The sequence below is a fragment of the Apostichopus japonicus genome, chromosome 22, assembly GCF_037975245.1.
Source record: "Apostichopus japonicus isolate 1M-3 chromosome 22, ASM3797524v1, whole genome shotgun sequence".
NCBI classification, from domain to species: Eukaryota; Metazoa; Echinodermata; class Holothuroidea; order Aspidochirotida; family Stichopodidae; genus Apostichopus; species Apostichopus japonicus.
In genome coordinates, this window is record NC_092582.1 from 9,322,629 (window position 1) to 9,347,071 (window position 24,443).

Below are 24,443 nucleotides of genomic sequence, written 5' to 3' on the forward strand. Positions count from 1 at the left end.
AGTCATTCGCGCCCCAGGGTTAAAAAATCCTGGATACGCTCCTGATATGGGTATCATGTTCTCAAGAAAATCTTAACAGACTAGAGAAACTCAAAAAGAGTGCTGCTAGGATTATACTAGATACATGATATGATGATATATCTACTGACCTATTCGACAAATTTGGATGGAAAATATTAGACCAATTCGTAAATATAGAAGGTTGATGATAGTGTATAAATCCCTAAATGGTTACACTCCTTCATGTTCACTTTTACAAATTCTATCCATAATTATTGCTTTAGGTCTGCTTCAAAATCAGCTTTATATATGAGGAAGAACATAATTTCATAGAAAACGATTTCTAATCTTGGGGCAAAACAGTTGTTTTTACTGTTGTGTTTTCTTCCGCTTCTCTTTTGTCTGTATTTCTACATGCTCTTTTTATACTCTCTCATTTGGTTCTTTTATTTGTGTAGGCCTATCTACCCGTCTTCAATTTTATTTTCTTGTTGTTTAATTTTTACTACAATTATTTTATTTGTCTTTGGAACTGAAGGCCTCGGGGAAGATAAGCTCTGGCTAACCCTCAATTAAATAAAGGTTAAATAAAATATAAAATAAATAAAAGTTGAAGAGCGGTGACGCTGATACATGTATCTTTTCGAACGGCAGATACTACGGGTGCAATGGTGAAGTGTTTATCGGTGTGCTTCCATTGTCCAAAGTTCATAAGAATTTTGAATTTTTTAACAACTGATCAATCTAATTATTTCGCGAATGTACCATAGGCTACTATACGTTCGGAATAGAATTTCACCATGATATAGTATAAGAAATACAAACACAATCATTGATACATGCTTACTTAATGTGGTTAATTCGGGTGTCCAACTTCAAGAAAGTAAATCCCCGGTGAGGAACACGATGTCGCACTTGTAAAGGTGAAATATTCATAGACCTGCCAAGGACGCGAGCTGGTTATGTTTTGGTTTAGCCTGAATTTAAGTTGTATTGTAAGCGATCAATCAGAATATCCGAAGCTTATATTCGTGGATTTGGTTTACATCCCCAAAGGCCAACATACATTACCGGTATGTACTAACTAATTAGGTCTAGGACCCTATATAGGTCTATGTGAGGTTTACGTGCAGAATGTGAAGTACTTTATTACTAATACTAATGTCAACTTGGTTAGTCTTTAGCACTAGTAGTAGTATTACAGTAGCCTAGCTCTTTCTGAAATGTTTTGTTACAACTTAGAAATATGGTGTGTCAGGAAATTATGAAGCTACAGTAAGAAAGTTAAAGCTTAGTAACTGCCCTAGGCTCTACACATAGGCAGGATCATTTTACAGAGAAACATCATTACAAAAGTTGTCGGTTGCATCAATTCATATACTTTTGAGGAACCTTTATGAGATTTTAGTATTAAATGGGAGCAAAAGTGGGGGCCTGGGGGGTATGTCCATAAGCCTTAATTGAATTTTTACTAACTGAGTAGGCCTACTAAACATCTGTTGTCTTTATTTCATTTTAGGTGTACAAAACTATAAAGGCCACTGTAAGGGAGCATGGATCCATTATTTGCTCTGAGTCGAGCTGAATTGGTTGTTACAGCCGTGACAACTGTAATCTGTGTGACTGTTATTGGCTTTACATGCTACCTTGTGGGATGGCAGCTGAGATTCATTATTTGTCTGATCAATACACTGGACTTCATTTTTATAATTTTAGCTGATATAGCAATAGGTGGAGCCCTGCTTGGTTTCGTTTATGCCTATATAAAGCTATACATTCGTTTCCGCAATACTCAACGGATTGTACTCGAAACAAAAGGACTGTGGTTGAGGTTTGATTCTTTGATGCACTCAAGAGACGGAACATACTAACTTTATGTAAGTTATATAATGTATAAATCAGCCTAAGTCTTGTTTGTTCACATTTTTCATGATCATCATCAATTTGACAGGTATTTGATGCACTGACCTAAGTTTGGAAAAGGGAAATTTTCTGTCCCTTCCTCATTTTCCATGATACACAATCCAAGCAGTAACCAAACTTTGATGATAGTTTTGGAACGTACATACTTTAACTCATAATAAATTTTTATTTGTTTGGTTATTTTTGAGATATCCAACAAACACATTCACAAGAACAAGTAAAAACTGTAAGAATTAAGCCATCGCCTCTTTTCAACTTGTTTTTATGGCAGGGGCAGACCTAATATTATAAGGTATTCTTTTCAACAAATTGGCTTCATTGACCAATGCAATGTTGAACATTGACTAGGTCCCCTCAGTTCCACGGTCTTTTAAATTTCCCCACAATCCTTAGTCTGGCTGCAATGAACTGGTGGATTACTGTACCTCACAAGTTAATAGTAATGACAACTAGTTCTGTCTGCTTTGATTCTCATAGTATACAGTATGTGGAAAGTGTTGTAGTCCTTTAGGTAACAGACTGTTGTGACATTTTAATCACCTGCTTGGGTTATTAATGCTATCACCATGTAGTATGTATATTAACATTGCAATCAGCTTTTCCCAAAGGTCATTAAGTATATTGGAAGGCACACTAGCTACTTTTGTAGACATACTGTACATTATATATACTGTACTCCCAGCATCTCAAAATATTGGTGAATCTGAATCATGTGTGAGCCAGGGAAGTTCTTGTTTCGTGGAAGTGAGGGGGTGGGGGAGAAAGTTCTTGTACAACAATTTTTGGTTGAAATGTTTTTCTATGGGACCAATTTTCTGGGGATTATATTTAAGTGGGATCACAACAATAACTAGAATTAAGTCAACAAACACATTACTTTCAGCAGGAGAAGGGGTAGGGGTGTTCCTGGACACTTTTGAGAATTGCATTTTCTGGGCACACCAGCTGTTTGAGAGGACCTGTCAGGAAGTACTTTTGGATGTCTTCCTGGTATGTCATCCTGGTTAATACAATTATAGCCTTCATGATGTCATGAGTGTACAAAGCAGGAGCTTATGTATAAATTAATGTACATATTTGTACTCATTTGTAGAATCTTTCTTGGAAAATCAAGATCAGACCATATTAGAAAGTAGAAATGCAAAAGAAACAAACTGTCAAAAGGTTGTCAAATCAATAAAACTGAAATTAAGAAAAATACTGCAATGATCTGAATATTATGAAGTGGGTAAGGTGTTGTATATTTACATAAAATATATTTCCGTAATTATTATCAAAATTCCTACTGTACAGTACATAAATACATAACATATGTATGTGGTGCAACCTTAAGTCAAACATTCTTTAACATCATTTCAAAAGTTGCATATATAGCACCATTTTACAAAACAAAATCTCAATAAGGCCCTCTCCCCAGTCCAAAGTGACTGTGCCCTGGTGACATCAATGTTGGACTCTTCACGCTAATGTTGTAATTCCGCATGGGCAGGTTGAACTGAAAGGTTGACATTACAAAGCTATGCTACCTTTATGACGATTTGTTGCATCGCACAATTGCATGTAAATTGATCAATTCAAAGTTCAAACGACACGGAGACTTATGTTTGTGCTATTTCGTCACCATACACAGTGCTCCAAAGTTAGACATTAGCGTCAGTTTGTGACAAACATGTTCCCAAGAATGGACATGTTTCCCATTCATTTTCAATTCTTTCACTGGTGATTTCATCCATTCGATGGAAAGGAGGTGACAATAGTAAAGGTAGACGTACTGTATGATGGTATACGGCAAATTCGCGATAGTAAGGGCATTAATGTTCTTTTAAAGCCTAACATATAGCGGCAATGACCTCGCTGAGTTGTCCATGGTTTAGTACTGCCGTTCAACTGTGATTCCTTCGATAGTTTGACCAAATTCCGCCATAGATAGAAAGAATTATACTTGTTTAAATTGCGATTGAAAAGGTGGTTACAATTTGACTAACGAATACGGTAATTACAGGGTCCATCGGTGTAGATACATGTTTAACACAGTACACGAAGTTACCGTATACCATCATATATGTGTTTGTGATATGTGTTTCAAAAGTACAGTAAATTCGCATAACAGGTCTACACTGTACATCGTTCGTTTGGGGAGGAGGCAGGGGTGGGGGGGGGGGGGTCAGCCTATCAATTTGTACACGGTAACCATTATGTTTAGGCAATTGTTGAGTTCACAAGTGACAGGGTGATATGAAAGGAATAATATGAGTTTTCATTTCAAGTTTGGCATCATAACCTTGCTTCTTAACCTTTCTGCTCCACTTTGAAGTCCCTAGCCCTAGCCTACATGGCATTGTCTTAAGTTATACTCTGAAGTTGACTAAGTACAATTCCACAAGTGAACCTTTTTATGGGATGGTTAAGTACATTTCCATCATAACAGTGTTATCAAGAGTTTGTTGTCACTGCAAATTGATTTAAACATTTTAGAAAATGGTTTAGCCTACCTGTGCTTTGCAGTTTCTTTTATATTTTACTCACAGTAATGCTTGCAACTTCTTGAATCATTTGAAACTAAGCCTAATTACATGATACCAAACTAAAGCACGATCAAATTGTGGTATGTGATGATTCTTTATAATAGTGAAACAGCAGAAACAATTTTTTGTTTATTTTCTCATTTCAGATATATGATGATCCTTCATGAAGTAGTGAAGCTTTCAGCTGAACTAAATTGTTTTTGAAGTTCCATTCTATACGACGTGTAAAAAGAAAACTATGGCTAATCTTATTGAGAGTACGATTTGGCTGCTGGACGAGACAGTTTATTTAGTCATCAGTTTGCTTGATGGTTTGATTGCTGTTGTGACTTTCATTCCAACCATGATCTTTAATTTGTTTTTCTTGATGGAGCTCCTTTTTGCTGGCATATTCAGCAGTATCAAGTTAATAGTGGTCTCTCTGTGGTATTCTGTATCTGCTCTTCTTCACATGCCTTCTACAGTAGGAACCTTCATTCAGTCAGTTTATTCCGGAACTAGAGTGTGCTTGAATTGGAGTTTTGAAGTACTTTCCCTTATTACATCAACTTTGCTTTCTTTTGGATCTCATCTGTTTCATCTCTTAAAGCAAATAATTATCTACATAATCGAAAATATTGGAAAGTTTTCATACTCGGTAACATTTAAACCTATCTCGGCGTTCGCTGAAAGTCTGCTCTACACTATTAGCAGAACCAAAGATTTATGCTTCAAACATACTTACAACTTACTCTCGTTACTACATGGAAGATTTAGCCAGATTTTGAACTCCTTTGGGGCAATTTGGAATGATGTTCTTTCCATATGTTTAAATCTGTTGAATTCCCTATGGAACTTGCCACAAACATGCTTTTCAAAGTTATCCTCGTTTCTCCAGTTTTCATCAAGATTGGATTCTATGATATTCAAACACCATACATACTCCAAGTACAGTGAGTATCTCTCCTATGGTACTGGTTGGCTGAACAGATTCTCGCAGCTGATGTTGACATTTTCTCTCCTCATATTCATAGCAGCCGTCCTGGTTATCTTGTATCATATGAGGTTTAAAGTTTTCGGAGCAGCAGCAAAGGTGCTAAAATTCATTCTGAGAAAAATGTCACAGATTTTCCAACTGGGACAATATGCTGCCGATAGGCATAACAGAGGTTTGGCTCTTCTGCCTGTGGAGGGTCACAGAGAAGAGCAAGACAGTAATGCTGTTAGTGATGAGGAGGAAGATTATGATGATCGTGCAGTCATTAACAGAGATGCTGTGCAGCCTGAGCGTCCAGTGAATGGTCCCAGAAGTGGAAGTACAGATAGGGATATGGGACCCAGCAGACCCAGCACTAGCTGTGCAGGCCGATCTCCTGAACAGCTCTTACAAGAACAGATAGACAAGCAGCTCTGTGTTGTATGCCAAGACAATGAGAAAGATACTGTAATCTTTCCATGTAAACATTTGTGTGCTTGCGGTGTATGTATAGAACAAATCACCAGCTCTGTTGTACTGGATTCTAGACGGTGTCCTCTTTGTAGGACTAAAATATCTAGCTATCTTGATGTCTACACATAAAGTTTTCAATCATTGTAAGGGAAATTAATTATTTATTATATATAAAAAATGTGGGTTTTGGTATATATAATATCCCACAGGTTTAGAAAATATGAAAAGGAATGATTCTGATTCTTAGTAAGTCATTGGAGTGTGGGTTTTTTTTATTTTTTTTATTATTATTATTATTATCATTATCATTATTTTTAATTATGTTTATTATCTCATAAGTTTTCATATAGCTAACAACTCATAAGCGCTTATTTCTACATTACTGTAGGATTTCTTTTCTTTCCTTTTTTTCCTTTTTGTCTTTGCTTTTACATTAAATTAGGAGTAAATCATTCCATCAGCTATCAATTAATGGAAAGAAATTATTACACAGAACATACTATAATTTAAGTCTGTGCATGATACTTGTATGTATATACTGTATACAGCTTAGGCATGTTGATAATAACCTTTTTTGTAAGTTAAAGAATTTGCTATGTAAAATGTACATACAAACAATATACTATAAACAGTCTTGCAAACTGTTGCTAATGTTATTTGATAAAGGGTCCTTTGTTGTACAATCAGAGAACTGCAGTAAACCGTATACTGTTTTGTAATAATCTGTAATTACAACTTAGAATAAATTCAACCTGTTGTGAGTTTTATTTATGTTTGCGTCATTAGTGGCCTAAAATATAATGAAGAAATAAAAATAAAAATATATATATAAATATATATAAAAATACAAAACCCAGGTGGGTGGGTCTCACATTGAATATATATTGATATGTAATCTTGAGAATATAAAGCTTTCAAATTTGGACGAATTGATATGAAAGAAAAGAAACGGAATAACAATATCAGTGAGCAGCCAAGAATAAATAGGTGATACTCGAAGGCAGGGCAAATATCAAGCGAGGAACATTTGCTCTCTGTACTGTCGAAATCTGACGTTTTATCTTAAAAAGTTTATATCCCATTTCGAAGCGGTGAAAGTTTGTCATCATACCTTTGACATTTAATGTCAGTATCTCAGAATTTGGACATCTCTAATCATATTGCAGTTTCATGTCAAATGTGATTTTTTACCAACAAATTATTACATTTTATGCCCAAATGGCGACGTTCTATCGAGAAGTTTGACACGACATGGAATTTTTCATTGTATCTAAACCTTGTGACAAATAAGCAATAAATTACGTTTTATTGAGAAGTTGCAACGTGTTTTGTCTCCATTTTGACGTTTTACGTCCATGCATTGATATACTGTACATATCTGATCAATCTCGGCCGCTTACGTCCATACGCGTAAGAGGCGCACGCAAAAAGAAAAAAAGTACCAGACCATAACTACTTGCAACATTCTACAACAACGTGTTGTTATCTTTTAGCTGCCTCCGTCATTGTGAAGCTAAGCGAAGAAAGGAAACAGTATTTCAATGTTTACCGCAATTTTTGAATTGCTTTTTTCTTTCAAACAATCGAACTGCAGCTGGAACGCACGTACTGTAGCACATCGAGACCACGAAATACTTTGATACGGTAAACCTACGATATAGATATACCACAGAAATAGCAGACGACAGGATTCGCTTTTCCTTCGGACAAGTACCGTAACTTGTGTGTAACATGCAATTGCAGATATATCTGTCCATCCTTTAAAAGTTTGATTCAAGCTGGTAAGAATTGCATATTTAGACTTTAAAGGCTGCAGTCTCGTTTTTTGAAGACAAAAGCTACTGTTAACGTATAAGAGGTGAGTTGGAAGAATTGATTCTATCCTGCCATGTGATTTAATACATTAGGTCCGGTTCTGCGAGCTTCACTACTACTGTACAATATTACCATAAGAATAAGATGTCCCATTACTATATAGTGTTGTAAATTGTAATGTAATTCGTATGAATGATACATGTTATGTTTTCTAAGCTTTCGTACTTAGTCAGGCCATAAGTATAATGCAGGCTTAACGGTAGATAATAGTGTTTTATGCGTTTTTAATATTTTGTTGTTGGCAATTAACTTAATAAACAGTGGAATAGAGTACCATGTACCTGAGGTTTCAGGAAATTTGAGCAAGTACTGTACCATAGTCCCAGTTGGCTACTGGTTTTTCATCTGATCACTTTTGGTTTGTAAATTAATATTCTATTTCAAAAGTGCCTAAATAGGCTAAATTGTTTGTCAAATTCAGAATGTCCCCTTCTACCTATTATAATAACAATTTAAAGTGGCAGTAGTGAAAGCCTTCCTCATATGAACCCAGAGCAGTTAGACTAATCAAAGTAGCCTAATACTGCAATCATGCTACGAATGGTTCTGACATTGTTAACGACATTGGTGCTTAGAGGTGGAATGAATGATCTATCAGCTCTTACATTGTACAGTATATCGAGAACCACCAAATGAGCAAAAAGAGAATACATTTTTCCAGCATCTGTTTTTTGTGTTTTTAGTTTAGTTTAGTAGAAAGAAGGATCAGAGGGAAACTCAAGTCCCCATCAAGGACACAATAGAAGAGAAAAAAACTGAAGACACAAAAATCAGACCCGATTACAATGTTTCAAGTGTTTGTCCAAAGCATCTTGAACCCATTCACACTATTTGCAAGTACAACTTTCTCAGGCTTTCCTCCTTTTTCACAGGGACGAAGATGCAAGTGTCACTAGTTCTCAGATCGAGAATTCCTCTATATGGAAGATGTCTGCTCTCAGTACATGGACGTGAGAGCATGGCTGCCGTAGTGGGGTGCCTAAAGAGTTCCCAAGGTTTGATGCACACAAACTGTATGGACCGCATTCATGCCCCTCATTTAAGACATTATAAACCCATAGCTAGTCACAAATGGATCAGTAACAGAAGAAGTTTGTTTTGTTCAAATACTTTAGCAGACTCATCTAATGGAAAGGATGCTAAACCAGCTGTTGGAAAGATTGATGAGAGCCACAGATATCTCCTGTCTTTTACATGTAAAGTTTGTGCTACAAGAATGTCTAGAACTATCTCTAAAGTCGCATATTCTAAAGGAGTTGTTGTGGTAAAATGCACCGGTTGCAGTAATCTTCATCTCATTGCGGATAACCTGGGATGGTTCGAAGATGGAGGGACGTAAGTATTTGTGCAAAAATTCATGTTTCAAAATGATCTGTTCATCATTAATACTATAGAAACCTGGGAAACACCTATGTTGAAAAAACATTTCAGTTACAGTACATTTATACCAATACACTAAACAAAATATTGAGCCTCGCATAATCAAATGGTTGTATTGGAAAATAGAAACTTTAACTCATTTTGAATAGGATTTGAGAATTAGGTTTTTAGTTTCATCTTTTGTTGTAGGAATATAACAATTCAAAATACAACATGTCCTTTACAAACAGGTTACAATGGAAATCTGCCAAACATAGCTTAAATTGTTAGATGTATTGTTTAAAACTGTGTGTGAGATCCCTCTCCTCCCCACCCTGCAAAATCTCCCCTCCTCCTTCTTGGGGGGGAATTTCTGCCTTTGACTTAGACATTGGTGCCACTAGGGGAAAAATTTTCTAATCTATTATTTTGAAGTCTTTTTGATTCACAAAACTATCATGAAGTAACAAGGTTGCATCATGTATACATTCTAACAATTGCCGTTTAGTTTTGCTTTTACCAGAGGTTGTGTGAAACAAATAGCCTTTTGTTGGTTTGACAGAGCAGTTACCTGGAGGCTGGGGCTACTAAGTGCTAAAATGGGTCACTGGTATCAATTTTCTCACGTATCTAAGGGGACTGTTTAGTAAGAAATTGGGCCATCCAGCTCCTAGTTCTTGCTGATATTTTTCCCATGGTTCAATATATAAAACAACTTTCGGTTTTTAAAAGGAATTTTTCATTTTAATAGTCGGTATTCACACAAAGTTGCATTAACGACTGACACTGACAGAAACTATTTTAAATAATGTCTTTTTGCTTCCATTCCCTTTAGGAACATAGAAAAAATACTTGCAGCGAAGGGAGAGTCAGTTAAGAGATCTCTTTCAGAAGAATCTATCGAAGTAACCCCGGAGGAAGAGCAGACGTCCTCCTGATTAAATTCAAATCTATTCCAAAAATGCAGCTTTGTGAAAAGTTTTTCTGTCATACTTTTCTCCTTTGAATTGATCAATTTACCAAACACTTTAGGATTTGTTTTCCCATTATTTCAAATCTGTCAATTTATTGAAAAGCAAACAAGAAAAAAAGGGTTCTTCATACTCACAGCTCACAGATATATTTGAAAATCTTTGTCAATGAATATATTATGCAAACTTTGTCCATGATCTGGCTGGGAGCAAAGCGTTTCAGAGATTGGTAGTAGATCTTAAACCACCGTCTCTTAGGTCAATTGTGTGGCTGTAGAAACTTGCATTATTCCAAAGCACAGGGTTGTCTTACATTAAAAGCCTGTTTCCACCTTCTGTAGTGGGATAAACAGAGCTCCTCATCACAACTGGGGTTGTAGAAGTAGGGAGAGGACTTGAGGAGCAAATGGTTTAGCATTTGGGATCGTCCCCTCTCCCCCCCCCCCCCAAGTTATTTCGTTCATCTTATTACCAAGTGATTGGGGAAGTGTGTGGGTACTACAAACATTCTGAGAGCACTCCTGTGTCATACTGAATTGATAATTTCACGCTACTGTATGGTTGAACATGTGTTAAATCTTCCTGTAAAAGAGGTGTCCCATAATGCTGTTTTAAAGTCTCTTAGAACAACCTTTCATGCTTCCCAGATAACCAGCTGTGAGTTTATTTTATTATTAGTTTTTCAAACTTAAGATGTGAAACGACAGTTAAGTTATTATTTAATTATGTTCTATATATAACATTTCTACATTTATTTAACATTTCAAAGCCTCATGTTGTTTCCTTTACTTGACACTTGTATGTAACTGGAAAGATCTCACATCCACATGTGATTGGCTGTTTTGCTTTCTCGCAGTTTCGGACTGAATTTGCCTGAATATTTTCTTCCATTTCTGAATCATTTTGAAGGATTTCTGCATGAGACTTAACTATTTACATTGTTTTCGCAATATTTAAGCAATTTCTAGGCTGAATTGAAAACCATGTCATGTCCTCTTTAATAATACTTTTTTGTGAACAATCTACTGTGTACTGTTTACACATCATCTTGGCTAAAAGGTTGAGAAGCTATAATACTTTTATGGGTGTGCTTTAATTTCAGCAGTGATAAATGGCATCTTGTCATATAAGTGGGATGGCTTTTATCACTTGTTGCTGGAATCACATCTCCAAACATTGTTGTTAAGTATACAGGATGTGTGTAATTTAATCAATGAAACGTGATCTAATAATTATGCAATGTGATTGTAATAAATCTTCTTCAAATTATTTCAAACATTTTAATCGTTTTTCTTGGGATTCTTGAACCCTGTCATTTGGTTCGTATCCTGATATCTGTTCCTTCCCCTTAAGGAAACTTTTGGATTTTAAAGAGTGCTACATTGCTTTTTCCACTAAGCTTGTGGTGCTAATATGCAAGCATCAATTATATTTGTATTGAAAACGGTGATATCATGCTCAATGATGTGAACCTCATGTGCACTTCCTTTAGTTTGCGTATCGTAAGAAACAGTCTTATTTATTAACGTCGCAAAAACCTCAATTTAGTTTGCTGGCAAGAAAATATACTGTGTTGCAAAAATGGGACAAACATGATTAATCAGGATGTATAGTAATCCGACACTACGTAAAGTAACACTCTTTAAAACATTGCACACTTTCTTGTACCTCTATCAATCGAGCATTAATTGAGATGATCTGTAAAAGCCATAACACAAAGAGATAAGAAAATGATACTATGAAATAAAATATTGTACATTTTCACTGATGTATTTTCAATATAGTACAAAAAGATGGATGAACCACAAATTAGAGGACAAATTATACCCAAAATCAAAAGATGTGTTTCATTCAGTCTTCATTTCACTGGTCACTAAGTTTCAAAAAATCTTCACTATACATTTGATGGTCCTGAAGGGTTTACCAGCTAATGGCTGTAATTTTTGTATCTAATAAACCATGTCCCATTGATGATGTTTTGTGCTGTATGGACATCATCAAAATCAAGAAGCCCAGGATATAGTTATCCCTTCCAGCCTGTAACATTTCCTAGTGCTATTTTTACTGCAATTTTATAGAATTCACAGAGCACCATTAGTTGCTTAGTAATTTGACATACTTGCAGAGATGGTGGATGTGGATGCAATCTTGGATGGGGGGGGGTTGTAATAAACTTTAATGAGCACTTGGACATGTGACTTAGAATTGAGGGCAACCACAAAGCCACCTCAAAATTTCTGAGCAGATGGACTCCCTGCATACTTTGCAGCACAAATTCTAGTATTCTAAATGTTTCAACAGTGGGGAACTTTTAATTTTAAGTGGCAAAGGGTTCTTTTTCACCAAAAAGGGACAAATTTTTGTGTGTATGTTCAATAGCCATTTTGAAGCTTTCCACAACACTGGGAGGGCACATTCCACCTGTGCCCCTGGCTTCATCACCTGATTATTTGGTTACACAGGGAAAAGTTGTAAGGTAGAAGGTAATTTTTCTGGATAGGAGGAATATTTACTGGATATACCATCAACTACCATGCTGTATTTATTTGGCATACTTTGCAAAAGTTCTGTTAAATCAAAATAAGTCTTCATCTTCTTTTATCATGAAGTACCGAACTGAGAATAAAATGATTTCTTGAAAGTCCAGGTACAAACATTTCAAACCTCTCTATGAAATCCAGTCAACCTTTTACTTGTCACTCCATCAGTTTTGAGAAGTCTCTGCAGAGCTCACTTCATCCAAGTCTGCAACTCACTTTGGTTGCAACGAGAAACTGATCTTGATATCTCTTAGGTATTTGTAATTGTATCTCTGTGTACAAACTGTACCTGGAGTACACCACCGTCTGGTCTGGTATGCTGTATATAGTTCTCTCTACATAGTTTTTGTTGCCAATGAGGCTTAACTTTCCTGTGATGAATGTCAACCACAATACTTTTGTTCACTGCTTGCTCTGGGCTGCCTCTTTCCTTGCCGCATCCTGGAGAAGTTGGGTGTCGCATTCATCTGCAGGTAGTTGTACATATCTCACCACAGAACCTCTGATGAAACAGTTTTTGACTGACAACTGCAAATGAAATACAAAAGAAGTCCACAATTAAGGAACACAAAAATGAGTAGTTTATTATCTATGTTATCTAACTTATCTTTTGTATAAATTTGAGATGTTAAGTACATTTCTTAATTAAATTACAATAATTTACATTATGGGTTGAAATGATGGAAAACATTCCATTTGAAATTATTACACATTTATAATTCTCACTTTCTTACACGTGCGGTAAAAATGACTCAGGTGCACAAAATAATATGCTCCATTTAACAGACCAACCAGGTGTTTAAGGTGCGTATGTTTATGCAAAATGTTAGTTTCCAAGGTGACGGTATCCTCCTCAAAATATCTTTTCAACATGAATCTTGAAAGAGGGCTTGTAGAGGAAAAATAAAACTATTATTCTTACCATATGAGGGTATTTATCGGGATCTGTCACAGTGATTTCTGTCAGCTTGATGTTCAGAAACTGATCCACCGAATGCAGAGTACCACAGATACTACCAAACAAACAAAAATAATACTATAATGAATAACAACCAAATTAAAGTAAAGTACGTTGCTGGTTAATTCCACCAGGACTGTGACATTTCAAGCATTCTAACTTTAGAAGCTTTAGATATAAACATACAGCTGAAGAGGTTGATAATATCTCTTTGATTGAAAGAAATTGTTACATACCTTAAGTCATTTTTTAGCTCCACCACCACATCTTTCCCAACCAGTGACTTGAAGAAAGAGTAAAACAGCTGGAAGAAACAAATCAATAACTTCAATCAGAAGAGATTATGAACAAGTCAAAATCTTTTTGCTTTAAATTGCAATCCTCATTTTGTTAACAAGTACTCACAGGTATCTCAAAGTTTAAAATAAGGTTGTGCCTATTCACCTGGCAGTCAATTAAATAAGAAATTTTTTTGGGTTGCCAAATTAAAGAACGCCAACTGAATGAATTAGGTGAACAGTACACATTATTGATCCGGCTTCCAGTCAAATAGGAAAACATGTCAATCACCTAGCGGGCCGGCCAAGCAGTAGTGGCCCGCTATCCATCTGACTGGCTAGTTCCTGTTCTCCATTGCCTTGGCATATGCAGTCAATAACGTACTAGGCCTAGCTTGCCAACCTGACACTTGACAGTGACACACTGATCTGGCTAGTTAAGTATAGGCTACAGATTTATAACCATCAATAACCACAAAATATGGACTACTGTCCTCAAGTCCATCTCTATATTATCGCGCAATAGGTATCAATGTATTGTAAAGCATAGCCTACAAAACCAGTTTATACTTAGCTCAAGTGAGCAAATGCGATTTGCCCTTTGGACTACTTACCATTATGCTAGAGAATACTTCGAAGAATGGAGAGGAAGAATACTAAATAATAGCTTTAGACGGTACTGTGGATTAACTAACTTAAGTTGTAAGGAGGTGCATGGAAGTAGGTACACATCTGATCTTGTTTTACCTATATTGTTCTAAGGTGCACGCCGGTGCTTTTCTCTCGTTTAGACTACGCTAGCCTTCCGCTAGCTGTAGCCTTTATCGGTGGTGCGCCCTCTCATATTTGTTTAGGTTGGGGTTGTCCCCATAGTGCGTAGTGGCACCATATTTTATGGTTGTATCAATGATGTACGTGAGAGATGGGGAGGGGAGGAGGGGTTTGTATTAACCATAAGAGTACTCATCCTAGACCATTGGCCCCTACATCAAACTTACGGAATTGACTATTCATTAATGACAAACAAGGATAATAAACACGCAAAAACATTTTTCTGTAAGAGCGATGAACCAGCATTTACTTGCACACACACACAATGTGTTAGCGATTTACTGCTTCGCTGCTTGCCAATCTACTCAGGGAAGAGAAAGAGTAAACCATTCCCGATTCCCACTGCACCTGCCAAACTACTGCTGGGAGGGTTCAACGTTTCACTTAGTAATGTGCATTAAACTACAACAAGGATGTGAAAAATTACTTTATAGCTTGATAAAAACTTGTAATCTTAAAATTACACAGGCCTTACTTGCTCATTATTTTGACATGTTTGGTATAATATCTCTTCTTACAAAGAAGATTTAACATTCGGCATAAACCTTTTTTTTGGTAGGGTTGTGAATGAGTGGAATGGTTTGCCTAAGGAAGTTGTACTTGCAAGTACGTAGTGTGAATGGGTTGAAGAATGCTTTGGACAAGGCCTTTAAAGCATTGTAATCGGGTCTGATTTTTTGTGTCTCAGTTTCTTCCCTCTCCTATATGATCCTTGATGGGGACTTAAGTGTCCCTCCTGATCCTTTGTTTCTACTTAACTAAACTATCTTCAATTCCTCTGATTATGGGGCAGTCATTATAAAACATCTAGCCGTCCAGATATTGCTTGCTATGCAACAATTGACTATTTTATTGTATTTTTTCTGTTATCATGTGGCCCTTTTTGTGTACTGTTGGTATGAATCAGATCGACAAACTTATGTTTGTAATATCTTAACACCTATAACATCTAAACTTCTGTCAATTATAAAGTTTGTGAAGACAAAAAAAAACAGTGAAATTGTTATTTCTCGTGATCCACATTTTTAATGCATGCAAGCTATCCAATGTTACATCAGACAAACGTTTTACAAAGGAAAATGAATAAACGTTGTCCAAAAAGAAATAATGATATCAAAAACATGATAATCATTTCAAAATAAAATATAAATAGCTGTATTACCTCTCATCGTTGTTCTTGGATTTTTAAGCTTAGAAAAACAGACCGTAACAAAACAAACATAGAAAAGGAAGAAGAAGAATCATCATCTTCCTTATTCCTTCAATAATGTTGCTTCACTTATGAAACTTCATAATATCCATGTCAAATGATAAAGCCATGACAACCATGTCAAATTACAAAGCCATGACAACCATGTCAAATGATAAGCCATGACAACCATGTCAAATGATAAAGCCATGACAACCATGTCAAATTACAAAGCCATGACAACCATGTCAAATGATAAAGCCATGACAACCATGTCAAATTACAAAGCCATGACAACCATGTCAAATGATAAGCCATGACAACCATGTCAAATGATAAAGCCATGACAACCATGTCAAATTACAAAGCCATGACAACCATGTCACATGATAAAGCCATGACAACCATGTCAAATGATAAAGCCATGACAACCATGTCAAATGATAAAGCCATGACAACCATGTCAAATGATAAAGCCATGACAACCATGTCAAATGATAATGCCATGACAACCATGTCAAATTACAAAGCCTTGACAACCATGTCAAATGATAAAGCCATGACAACCATGTCAAATGATAATGCCATGACAACCATGTCAAATGATAAAGCCATGACAACCATGTCAAATGATAAAGCCATGACAACCATGTCAAATGATAAAGCCATGACAACCATGTCAAATGATAAAGCCATGACAACCATGTCAAATTACAAAGCCATGACAACCATGTCAAATGATAAAGCCATGACAACCATGTCAAATTACAAAGCCTTGACAACCATGTCAAATGATAAAGCCATGACAACCATGTCAAATTACAAAGCCTTGACAACCATGTCAAATGATAAAGCCATGACAATCATGTCAAATTACAAAGCCATGACAACCATGTCAAATTACAAAGCCATGACAACCATGTCAAATGATAAAGCCATGACAACCATGTCAAATGATAAAGCCATGACAACCAAGTCAAATGAAGCATGATCATAATCTTCTTGTCCTATACACAAACATGATTGCTTGGCCATAATTGCTCTGCTACATAGTTTGCAACAAGTAGGATGTAGCTCTTGTATCATGTTTTTAGTATCAATAAATACCTTCTTGTAGCTAATGTACCATGTATCAACAAGAATGTTGATGTAGCTAATGTATCATGCATCAACAAGTATGTTGATGTAGCTACTGTATAATGTATCAACATGTACATTGATGAAGCTAATGAATAAACAAGTAAGTTGATGTAGCTATTTCACTAATTTTAATGCGTGAGTAACTTTAGATATAACATTGTTTAGACCATATCATTAAACTAAGGATATGTCCCACTTATGCACTTAAGAAAAATGAAAGCCCTACCCATGATTAAAATGTCCCATGAAAATAATGTAACATGATATATGTTAAATTCTTGTAAGGAGGTATCAATGATGTCCATGAGCATAATATCCATGTAACATGTTATCCATGTAAGAAGATTTTCATGACATCTATCAATGAGGTATCCGTAATATCCTTGTTATAAGGTATCCACAAATCTATCCAACATAATATCCATGCAACAAGTTATCCATGATATTCATGAACATGATCTCCATGACATCTATCAATGAGATATCCTTAATATCTTTTTAACAAGGTATCCACAAGTCCACAAGCATAATATCCATGAAACAAGATATCCATGTCATTCATGAGCTTGAGCTCCATGACAGCTATCAATGAGATATTTGTAATATCCTTGTAACATGGTATCCATGAATCCATGAGCATCATATCCATGTGACAAGATATCCATAACTTTCATGGACATGATCTCCATGACCTCTATCATGAGATATCCATAACATCTATGATAATCGATGAAACATGAAATCCATGCATGTATACTGTTAATACCTATGAACAAGATATCTGTAAATCAGATATCAAAGTTGATCTTGTATTTAGTATTCAATACAAGTTCTGGTCAGCCCTGTATCAATTAGAAATATTCAAGATATTAAACTATTAAACCTCTTCATAAAAGTTACTATGTACGATGAAACTAAGGTACCATAATTAATTTATTTACTAATTTAAATAAAACATGGAACATTTATTTTTATTGAAGCTTTTAAAGAAAGTTGCAAGTGAAGAGTAACATTTGTTCTGGTAACAAAAGACATATAGAATATGAAGTATAATATTGAAATTTAAAAAACACATTTCGTATTGCAACTATCGCCGCTCAAATGAATACTTGTAGCTTGCCTACCCACTAGAAAGGTAATCCATGCAAGAACAAATCCATTGTGCATCTATGATAGCTTTTGAACCTTTCCAAGATCTTGACCCACTCCAAAAGTCAGTACTCATCAATAAGGAATCTTACAAGTTGTCCATGAGACAAAGTGATATTACTCTTTGCGGCTGTTTTTGAATGATAAAATGGGTTCTAAAAGACAAACTTCCATAAATGTAAATACTATTCGTTGTTGCTTCATATGAAAGTGTCTATAAGTCACATGTTTTGTCCATATTTTGTAAGATTAGAAACAAAAGCACAAAACTGAACAACTAAACTGGACATCATTTATCAATCTGCCAAGCTCAGTGAAAACAGGAAATGATTAAACAATTGAGTAAGAATTTAGAAGTAGTGCACTTTTACTATGTGGGCTTATTAATTCTTCAAAAAAAGCTCTTGCCAGTCAGCACTTACTCTTGGAATAAAAAGCAAGATTATGGCTGACTTAAAACTGTTAAAGACAATGTGATGTACTAATGTTTTCCTACTCTCACTTCTTTGCAACTTTACAGCTAAATTGTGACACTAATTTGGTATAAATTTTATCCTTCCTATGCAGAGATAACTACAAAAGAAAAATCCCAAAACCTTTGTGATATAAACAACTTTTCCTAAAAAGCCATGACAGCTGGTTCAGGTTTTCCAAATTCTAATGTAGCAATTTTTTTTTACACAGAGCAAGAACAACAGAAGTTTGTACCTTTATTGCAAATCTTTTGCAAGGAAATTTGTTTACCTTGCCAGGGCAAATACAAGAAGAACTGTGCAGAATGATACACCTTTTAGAGTATGAAGGATTCACAATTCAAGGAGTAATCAAATCCCATACTAGTTTTATCCATTTCTTTTAGACTCTTCTAATGTCTTTCAATTCATATTTGCTTCAATTTGAAACAAGTGATAAAGTTTTGTGAAGTGTTTTTTACCATTGTTGTGACTTCATTGCAACCAGCAGACAGATCACAGAGTGTAGTAATTTTGCGACAGGTTACTAAGGAATCAGAATCTCTGCTCATTGCATGGGCAAAGATAATGATTGATTAAGTACAATACAATTGTTTCTCAAAAAACAGCTGTTCACCTCTGTTGTCTGCAACTCCATTGCACACAGTACACCCTGGACATGGGTTATTGACTACAGAAATGAAAGCAATGAAAGTGTGTGAAGACTCGCGCAAAAAGAAACGTCTGATGCCGGTTCTCTGACCTAGTTTCGAATGAGGTGTAACAGAAGTGTTAGGCACCACCATGGATCCCAGAAAATACACACACACAGCTTGCTACCATCGGTAATTAGACACTAGTGTACAGTCAGTACATACAGCTGCGGTCAAACCCACAGCACAGTGTACAAACAATACAGCGATGGACATCTCAGGTCCAGCTAAAGATAACAAGGTATCACGTTTCATTACTGTACTGTCTGCATTTCGTAGCGACACAAACAAAACGTCACTTGCAAGCTACAGAAAGTTAACTTAATCAGATGGCCGCATATGGTTTGGGGCGAGTCTTAAATGCCTTTAACCAAAGTGCCCTTGTAAGTATTTTTTCCTGGAAATTGTTCTTTGCTACTTCATATATTTTGTACAAAACTCTGATAGAACCAACAAGCCAACATACCAATCATTCACCCAAGATACTGAGAAAGAGAGCCATGCATATGACAAAAAGCTTAAACTAAAATCTGAGGAGTTAATTATAATCTAACATAAATCATCAATCATCGATGTAGAATATTATTTTCGATAATCATCATTCGTAGGCAGCGATGACAACCATCAGACCCACACCGGATAGTAAACCCAAGATTTCAAGTATCGATTGCCCCAGTTTAGAATCCTCTAGTAATTCTGGAATGACAGTTACCGTAGCGATGTAGATGAACCCTCCAGCAGTTAAAGGTAGAATCCAAGTATTAGAATCCCCACTGCCTTCTGTTAGCAGGGCAAATATACAGCCAGCTAGTGCTCCAACTGCTGTCAGTAACTGCAAGTACATTGCCTGGTGAAAGTGTACAGAAAAGGAAAAAAACCATCTATTGAAATTGCTGGCATGTATGTCATATTCTGAATTAAATTAAATTGCGAGAGCAGACAACCTTGCCATTTTGAGTTTTTTCGCTTTCCCAGATATTCACTTCTAAAATATGTCAACCTAAATCATCACACGTTTGATGGCTTGGCATCCACTCTTCATTTTATACCTACTGTTCTTTTTTGGATCAGTTGTTTCTGCTTAGTTACCAAGTTTGTACATTATTTGCTTGTGCCACAATAAATTTATGTAGGCCATGGAACTTAACTTTCCCTATACCTGCATGTCTCTTAAAAGTAGGTTTTGCTCTTAATCACCAAATTTATGTAGGCCATGGAACTTAACTTTCCTTAAATACCTGTCTCTTAAAAGTAGGTTTGCTCTTAAATCAGTGCACTTCATTCTTACCTTGCGTTTGCTACAACCAGATTGCACTAGAATGGCAAAGTCTCCTATTTCATGCGGGACCTCATGAAGTAATATAGTGATTGTTGTCACAATGCCTAAAGGACGTCCGACCAGGAAGGAAGCACCGATAGCAAGACCATCTGTAAAATTGTGCATACAATCTGCAGCCAAGTTCAAGAATCCTGCCACTTTGATCCCTTCTTCTGTAAGAAAGAAATAAGAACAGATCAATGAAAGGATACCCATGAAATCTTCAATCTTAAGGTTCACAGCACTTGACCATTAACTAAAACAATTCAGTTTCCCTTGTATATCTACTAACACTTCTTTCTAGTCTGCGCTCTGTAGTAGATTATAGTTTCATATTAATTGTTTGTCATCACACCAAACGGCTGAAGCTCCCAGCCTACGCTTTGGTGATATACGTCACCAGGCTTCATTCATTCTTCTATATATCTCACACTTGCCTTACAGTTATCCTCTTGAAAAGACGTGCGCTTAAACCGGCTACCTCAGTGTTATTGTATTTTCTTGTGGTTCTCTCATACCGGCGTCACCACACGCTCCATTGAAACAGCATGGTACTGTATGCATCATTACTTTACCATACTGAATACTGTAGGTGTACTAAATTGTGAAATGTTATATTTTAAGCAAGGGTATCTTTGTAAGCTGGTGTTAGCTATCGAGAAAGTCAAACTAGAAATCAATCACCAATGAGATTCCTAGGGCATGTTACAATAAAACAAATCATTATTTTCCTTAGCAGTAAATCTCACAGGCTGCAATACATTTTCGTTGTGATATTTTGATACTATTTTACCTAAAAGTTAACCAAAATGAAATCAAAATGTTGCCTTAAGAATTCCTTAAAACAAAAAGACTTATACCATTTTGATCATGTTCTGCTGCTTTGTTTCCAGGTTTCTTGTCTCCCTTTTTCCTGTTTCTGATTTCTGTCCCCTCTGTTCCTTTCTTGTTCTTCTCCTGGTTATTTTTTTCTGACTTTTGTCCGTGGTCACCATGGCTGTGACCATGTTCTCCTTTGACATGTCTCACAAACTTCTCAACAGCAAGAAATAAAATAATACCAGACAGAACATACAGGCCTGTAATATGATAGAAGATAAATGTGGTGATAAGATTGGTACACTATTTATAGTGTACCATATAAATAAACTGTGTACTTTCAAAGTCTTGGTTTAATTGTTATCACTATGGTGAGTGGAAATTTAATCCCTAAAACTTCAATTTGCACGATATTGTTTAAACATGAAAACTCATTAACAAAGTGATGCAAACCATGTCTTCCACTTAACCATGAATGAGAGAGATATTGAAATGGTCTAAACAAACATTAACAAATGTATTCACCACAACTCAGTCTTTCATTTTCCCTTACCTATGATTGATAACATTTGAATATATAACAGAAAATTTAAGTTGATTAAGAGACTGGTATTTCTGAGGTGTTTCAATATATTTCTTTACTGATCATTACTGAGGTTGTAGTGCAGCTTATATTACATTACTCAATACAATATGTTGAAAAATGATTATTAGACTTTGAAGCAAGTTTTATTATTCAAAACTCTCTTTTATCACTCATATAAACCATCACATTATTAACAAAGGAATTTTCCTTCAATAAGTTAATATGAACGTCCAGCTTCAAAGTAGGCTTCCTCTGCCTGTTGGTAAAACTTAGTCAGTTTAGCATTTCAGTCTCAGTCAGTGATGTGGCCTTGCCAATAGTAAGTAACTAAATATGGGTTACTTACCAACCATTATATCTCTCGAGTGATCATGCCCATGCCCATGACTGTGTTCATGTTCATGTTCGTGATCATGTTCGTGCTCATGGCTGTGATCTTCACCAATGGCATGTGGGGAGATGGCGTGTGGAATAAGATGAAGGAAGGCATCTCCCAGTAAACCACCTGAAGCAAAACTAAGCAACACCTTAAGTAATTTTTCTTGGCCTGGTTTGTCTTTATCTAATGGAATAATAAAGAGGATTAGAAATGGAGCAGCACTGATTAGTACTGTAGCACCGATAGCCTCATACCAGACACGGTACAAATCTTTGACAACTGGTTCTTCCGTATGCTTGCGTGTGTGTTCGTGGCTGTGGTCATGATGGTGGGGTTCTTCTCCGTGGTGTTCCTCTGCGTGATGGTGATGGTCATTGTGGTCGTGACTATGTCCATGGTGGTCGTGACTATGTCCATGATGGTCGTGCCCATGATGGTCGTGTCCATCGTGGCCGTTTACCTGACAGTGAAGCAGTAAAACGAGCAAAGATACACACAACAGGGGAAGTTTCATCTTGCGTATGGACGCAGCCATTTTTAAATGACGTGTCTGAACGATTTCGATACCGACTATTTACTTCTGCATGGAACGCAAAAAGAGTAAGAAAGGCAGGACATTATTTGATGGCTTAGTAATTTTTTATTTTTTTATTTATTATTTTTGTGTTGTGTGATGTTGTTTTTTCAATTCTTATTAAATTCATTGTATGATGTTAACATAAAGAAATGTAATTATATCTATTATGAGTCAGCAAAATGAAGTTTTGATTAGTTTAAGACTGCAGAAGCTTGACAAACGAAAATCCGTCAATGATCCTTTACTAGCGAAATAAAAGAAAGAAGATATTTAGCTATTATGTTTTGCCAAAAATGCTTCAGACTGTCATTTTTTTTTTATCTTCAAGAAGATTCATAAGCCTGCCACAGAACTCTAAAATGTATCCTGTATTCAAATTACTAATATAATAATCTACCCAGATATGGTAATTACACGTATAGCAGTGCTGTAAATGAACGTTAAATCGTTTGACAAGAAAGAAATTGAGGAAGCACGCCATCAATCCTGCAACCAGGTCGTTACCGTGCTGTAATTCACGATTTAATGTCCGCATTACATCAATTAATGCAGACATTAAATATGCATAAACAGGGGCCTTGTTTTTTCCGTTTCCGGTTCAGATGTATGTGATCGAAGTAGACGCAATACCTACATGCCATATCGCTATCTGCTTATAATTAACCTACTTTAGGTGATCAGGATGGGGGAAATACGACGGCAAGAACCCGTTATCCTTCACGAGACAAAAATAACTGTCTCTACTTTGGAAGAATTGATGGAGTATAATGAGGCGAGGTGACTCAGCGGCGGGCGAGTGGCACATTCGGTTAGGGGCTTGCTCTCCTAGTTATTGTGTTAAAATGTATTGCATGGGCTTCATTAAAGAGATGTGGTTCTGAAATTAATTTTGCGATGATTTACTCTCTTCTGCTCTCAAATAGTATGAAAATTACGATTAAATAATGATGAATTTCAACGGATATGGCAGATTCTACATGTAGCAACAATTCAAATCTGAACAAAGTCCCCAACATTTGTGTAAAAATACTTGACCTGCCAGATCAGTGAGGGATGCTATAATGTGATATTGTTTATGTGTAGTAATTTATAGAATTAATAGATATTGCTATTTACTAGGAAATTGCCCCAAAAAGCCAATCAAAAGTTAAGATGAGAACTTTCCAACGAGCTCCTAACACCGTGCGTCACGTTGGCAAGAAAATTGCTAATCAGGAATCTTACATGCAGTTATGGAAGGGTTAAGCTTAGGTAATGGTTAAAAAATCAATTTCTTAATTTCTTGGTATTTACAATGTAGTGTGAGAAACTGAGGAATCAATTCCTACCAGAAGAGACCTATGGTTTAGCCGTTCCTTCACACGTGGTCATTGTTTACGTAGTTATTATTTCAGTATTTACTGTTCATATAATAGCCTGTTTGCGCGTCCAG

At 36.0% G+C, this 24,443-nt stretch overlaps 3 protein-coding genes across 5 annotated transcripts; 1 reads left to right on the forward strand and 2 right to left on the reverse strand.

Annotated features, from left to right (window-relative positions):
- The first annotated feature begins 651 nt into the window (after positions 1 to 651).
- Positions 652 to 11,683, forward strand: LOC139963355 (uncharacterized). 2 transcript variants are annotated; one of them, XM_071964024.1, is made up of 5 exons: positions 652 to 1,073; positions 1,520 to 1,877; positions 4,595 to 7,735; positions 8,625 to 9,087; positions 9,947 to 11,683. In XM_071964024.1, exons 4-5 carry the CDS (start codon positions 8,633 to 8,635, stop codon positions 10,047 to 10,049), a joined length of 558 nt encoding a protein of 185 aa, XP_071820125.1. In that variant the 5' UTR covers positions 652 to 1,073; positions 1,520 to 1,877; positions 4,595 to 7,735; positions 8,625 to 8,632; the 3' UTR covers positions 10,050 to 11,683. The 2 variants fall into 2 exon arrangements, 1 of the variants encoding a protein (XP_071820125.1); XR_011791569.1 differs by lacking the exon at positions 9,947 to 11,683 and having other exon boundaries at positions 656 to 1,073; positions 8,605 to 8,852.
- A 150-nt stretch (positions 11,684 to 11,833) lies between these two features.
- Positions 11,834 to 14,660, reverse strand: LOC139963354 (U6 snRNA-associated Sm-like protein LSm2). 2 transcript variants are annotated; one of them, XM_071964023.1, is made up of 4 exons: positions 14,473 to 14,660; positions 13,817 to 13,884; positions 13,545 to 13,635; positions 11,834 to 13,150 (listed from the first exon to the last, which is right to left on the reverse strand). In XM_071964023.1, exons 1-4 carry the CDS (start codon positions 14,473 to 14,475, stop codon positions 13,025 to 13,027), a joined length of 288 nt encoding a protein of 95 aa, XP_071820124.1. In that variant the 5' UTR covers positions 14,476 to 14,660; the 3' UTR covers positions 11,834 to 13,024. The 2 variants fall into 2 exon arrangements, with proteins under 2 accessions (XP_071820124.1, XP_071820123.1); XM_071964022.1 differs by lacking the exon at positions 14,473 to 14,660 and adding an exon at positions 13,986 to 14,156 and having other exon boundaries at positions 13,817 to 13,905.
- A 1,029-nt stretch (positions 14,661 to 15,689) lies between these two features.
- Positions 15,690 to 22,997, reverse strand: LOC139963353 (zinc transporter Slc39a7-like). Its single transcript, XM_071964021.1, has 4 exons — positions 22,402 to 22,997; positions 21,511 to 21,729; positions 20,621 to 20,823; positions 15,690 to 20,179 (listed from the first exon to the last, which is right to left on the reverse strand). Exons 1-4 carry the CDS (start codon positions 22,967 to 22,969, stop codon positions 19,931 to 19,933), a joined length of 1,239 nt encoding a protein of 412 aa, XP_071820122.1. The 5' UTR covers positions 22,970 to 22,997; the 3' UTR covers positions 15,690 to 19,930.
- Positions 22,998 to 24,443: the final 1,446 nt, after the last annotated feature.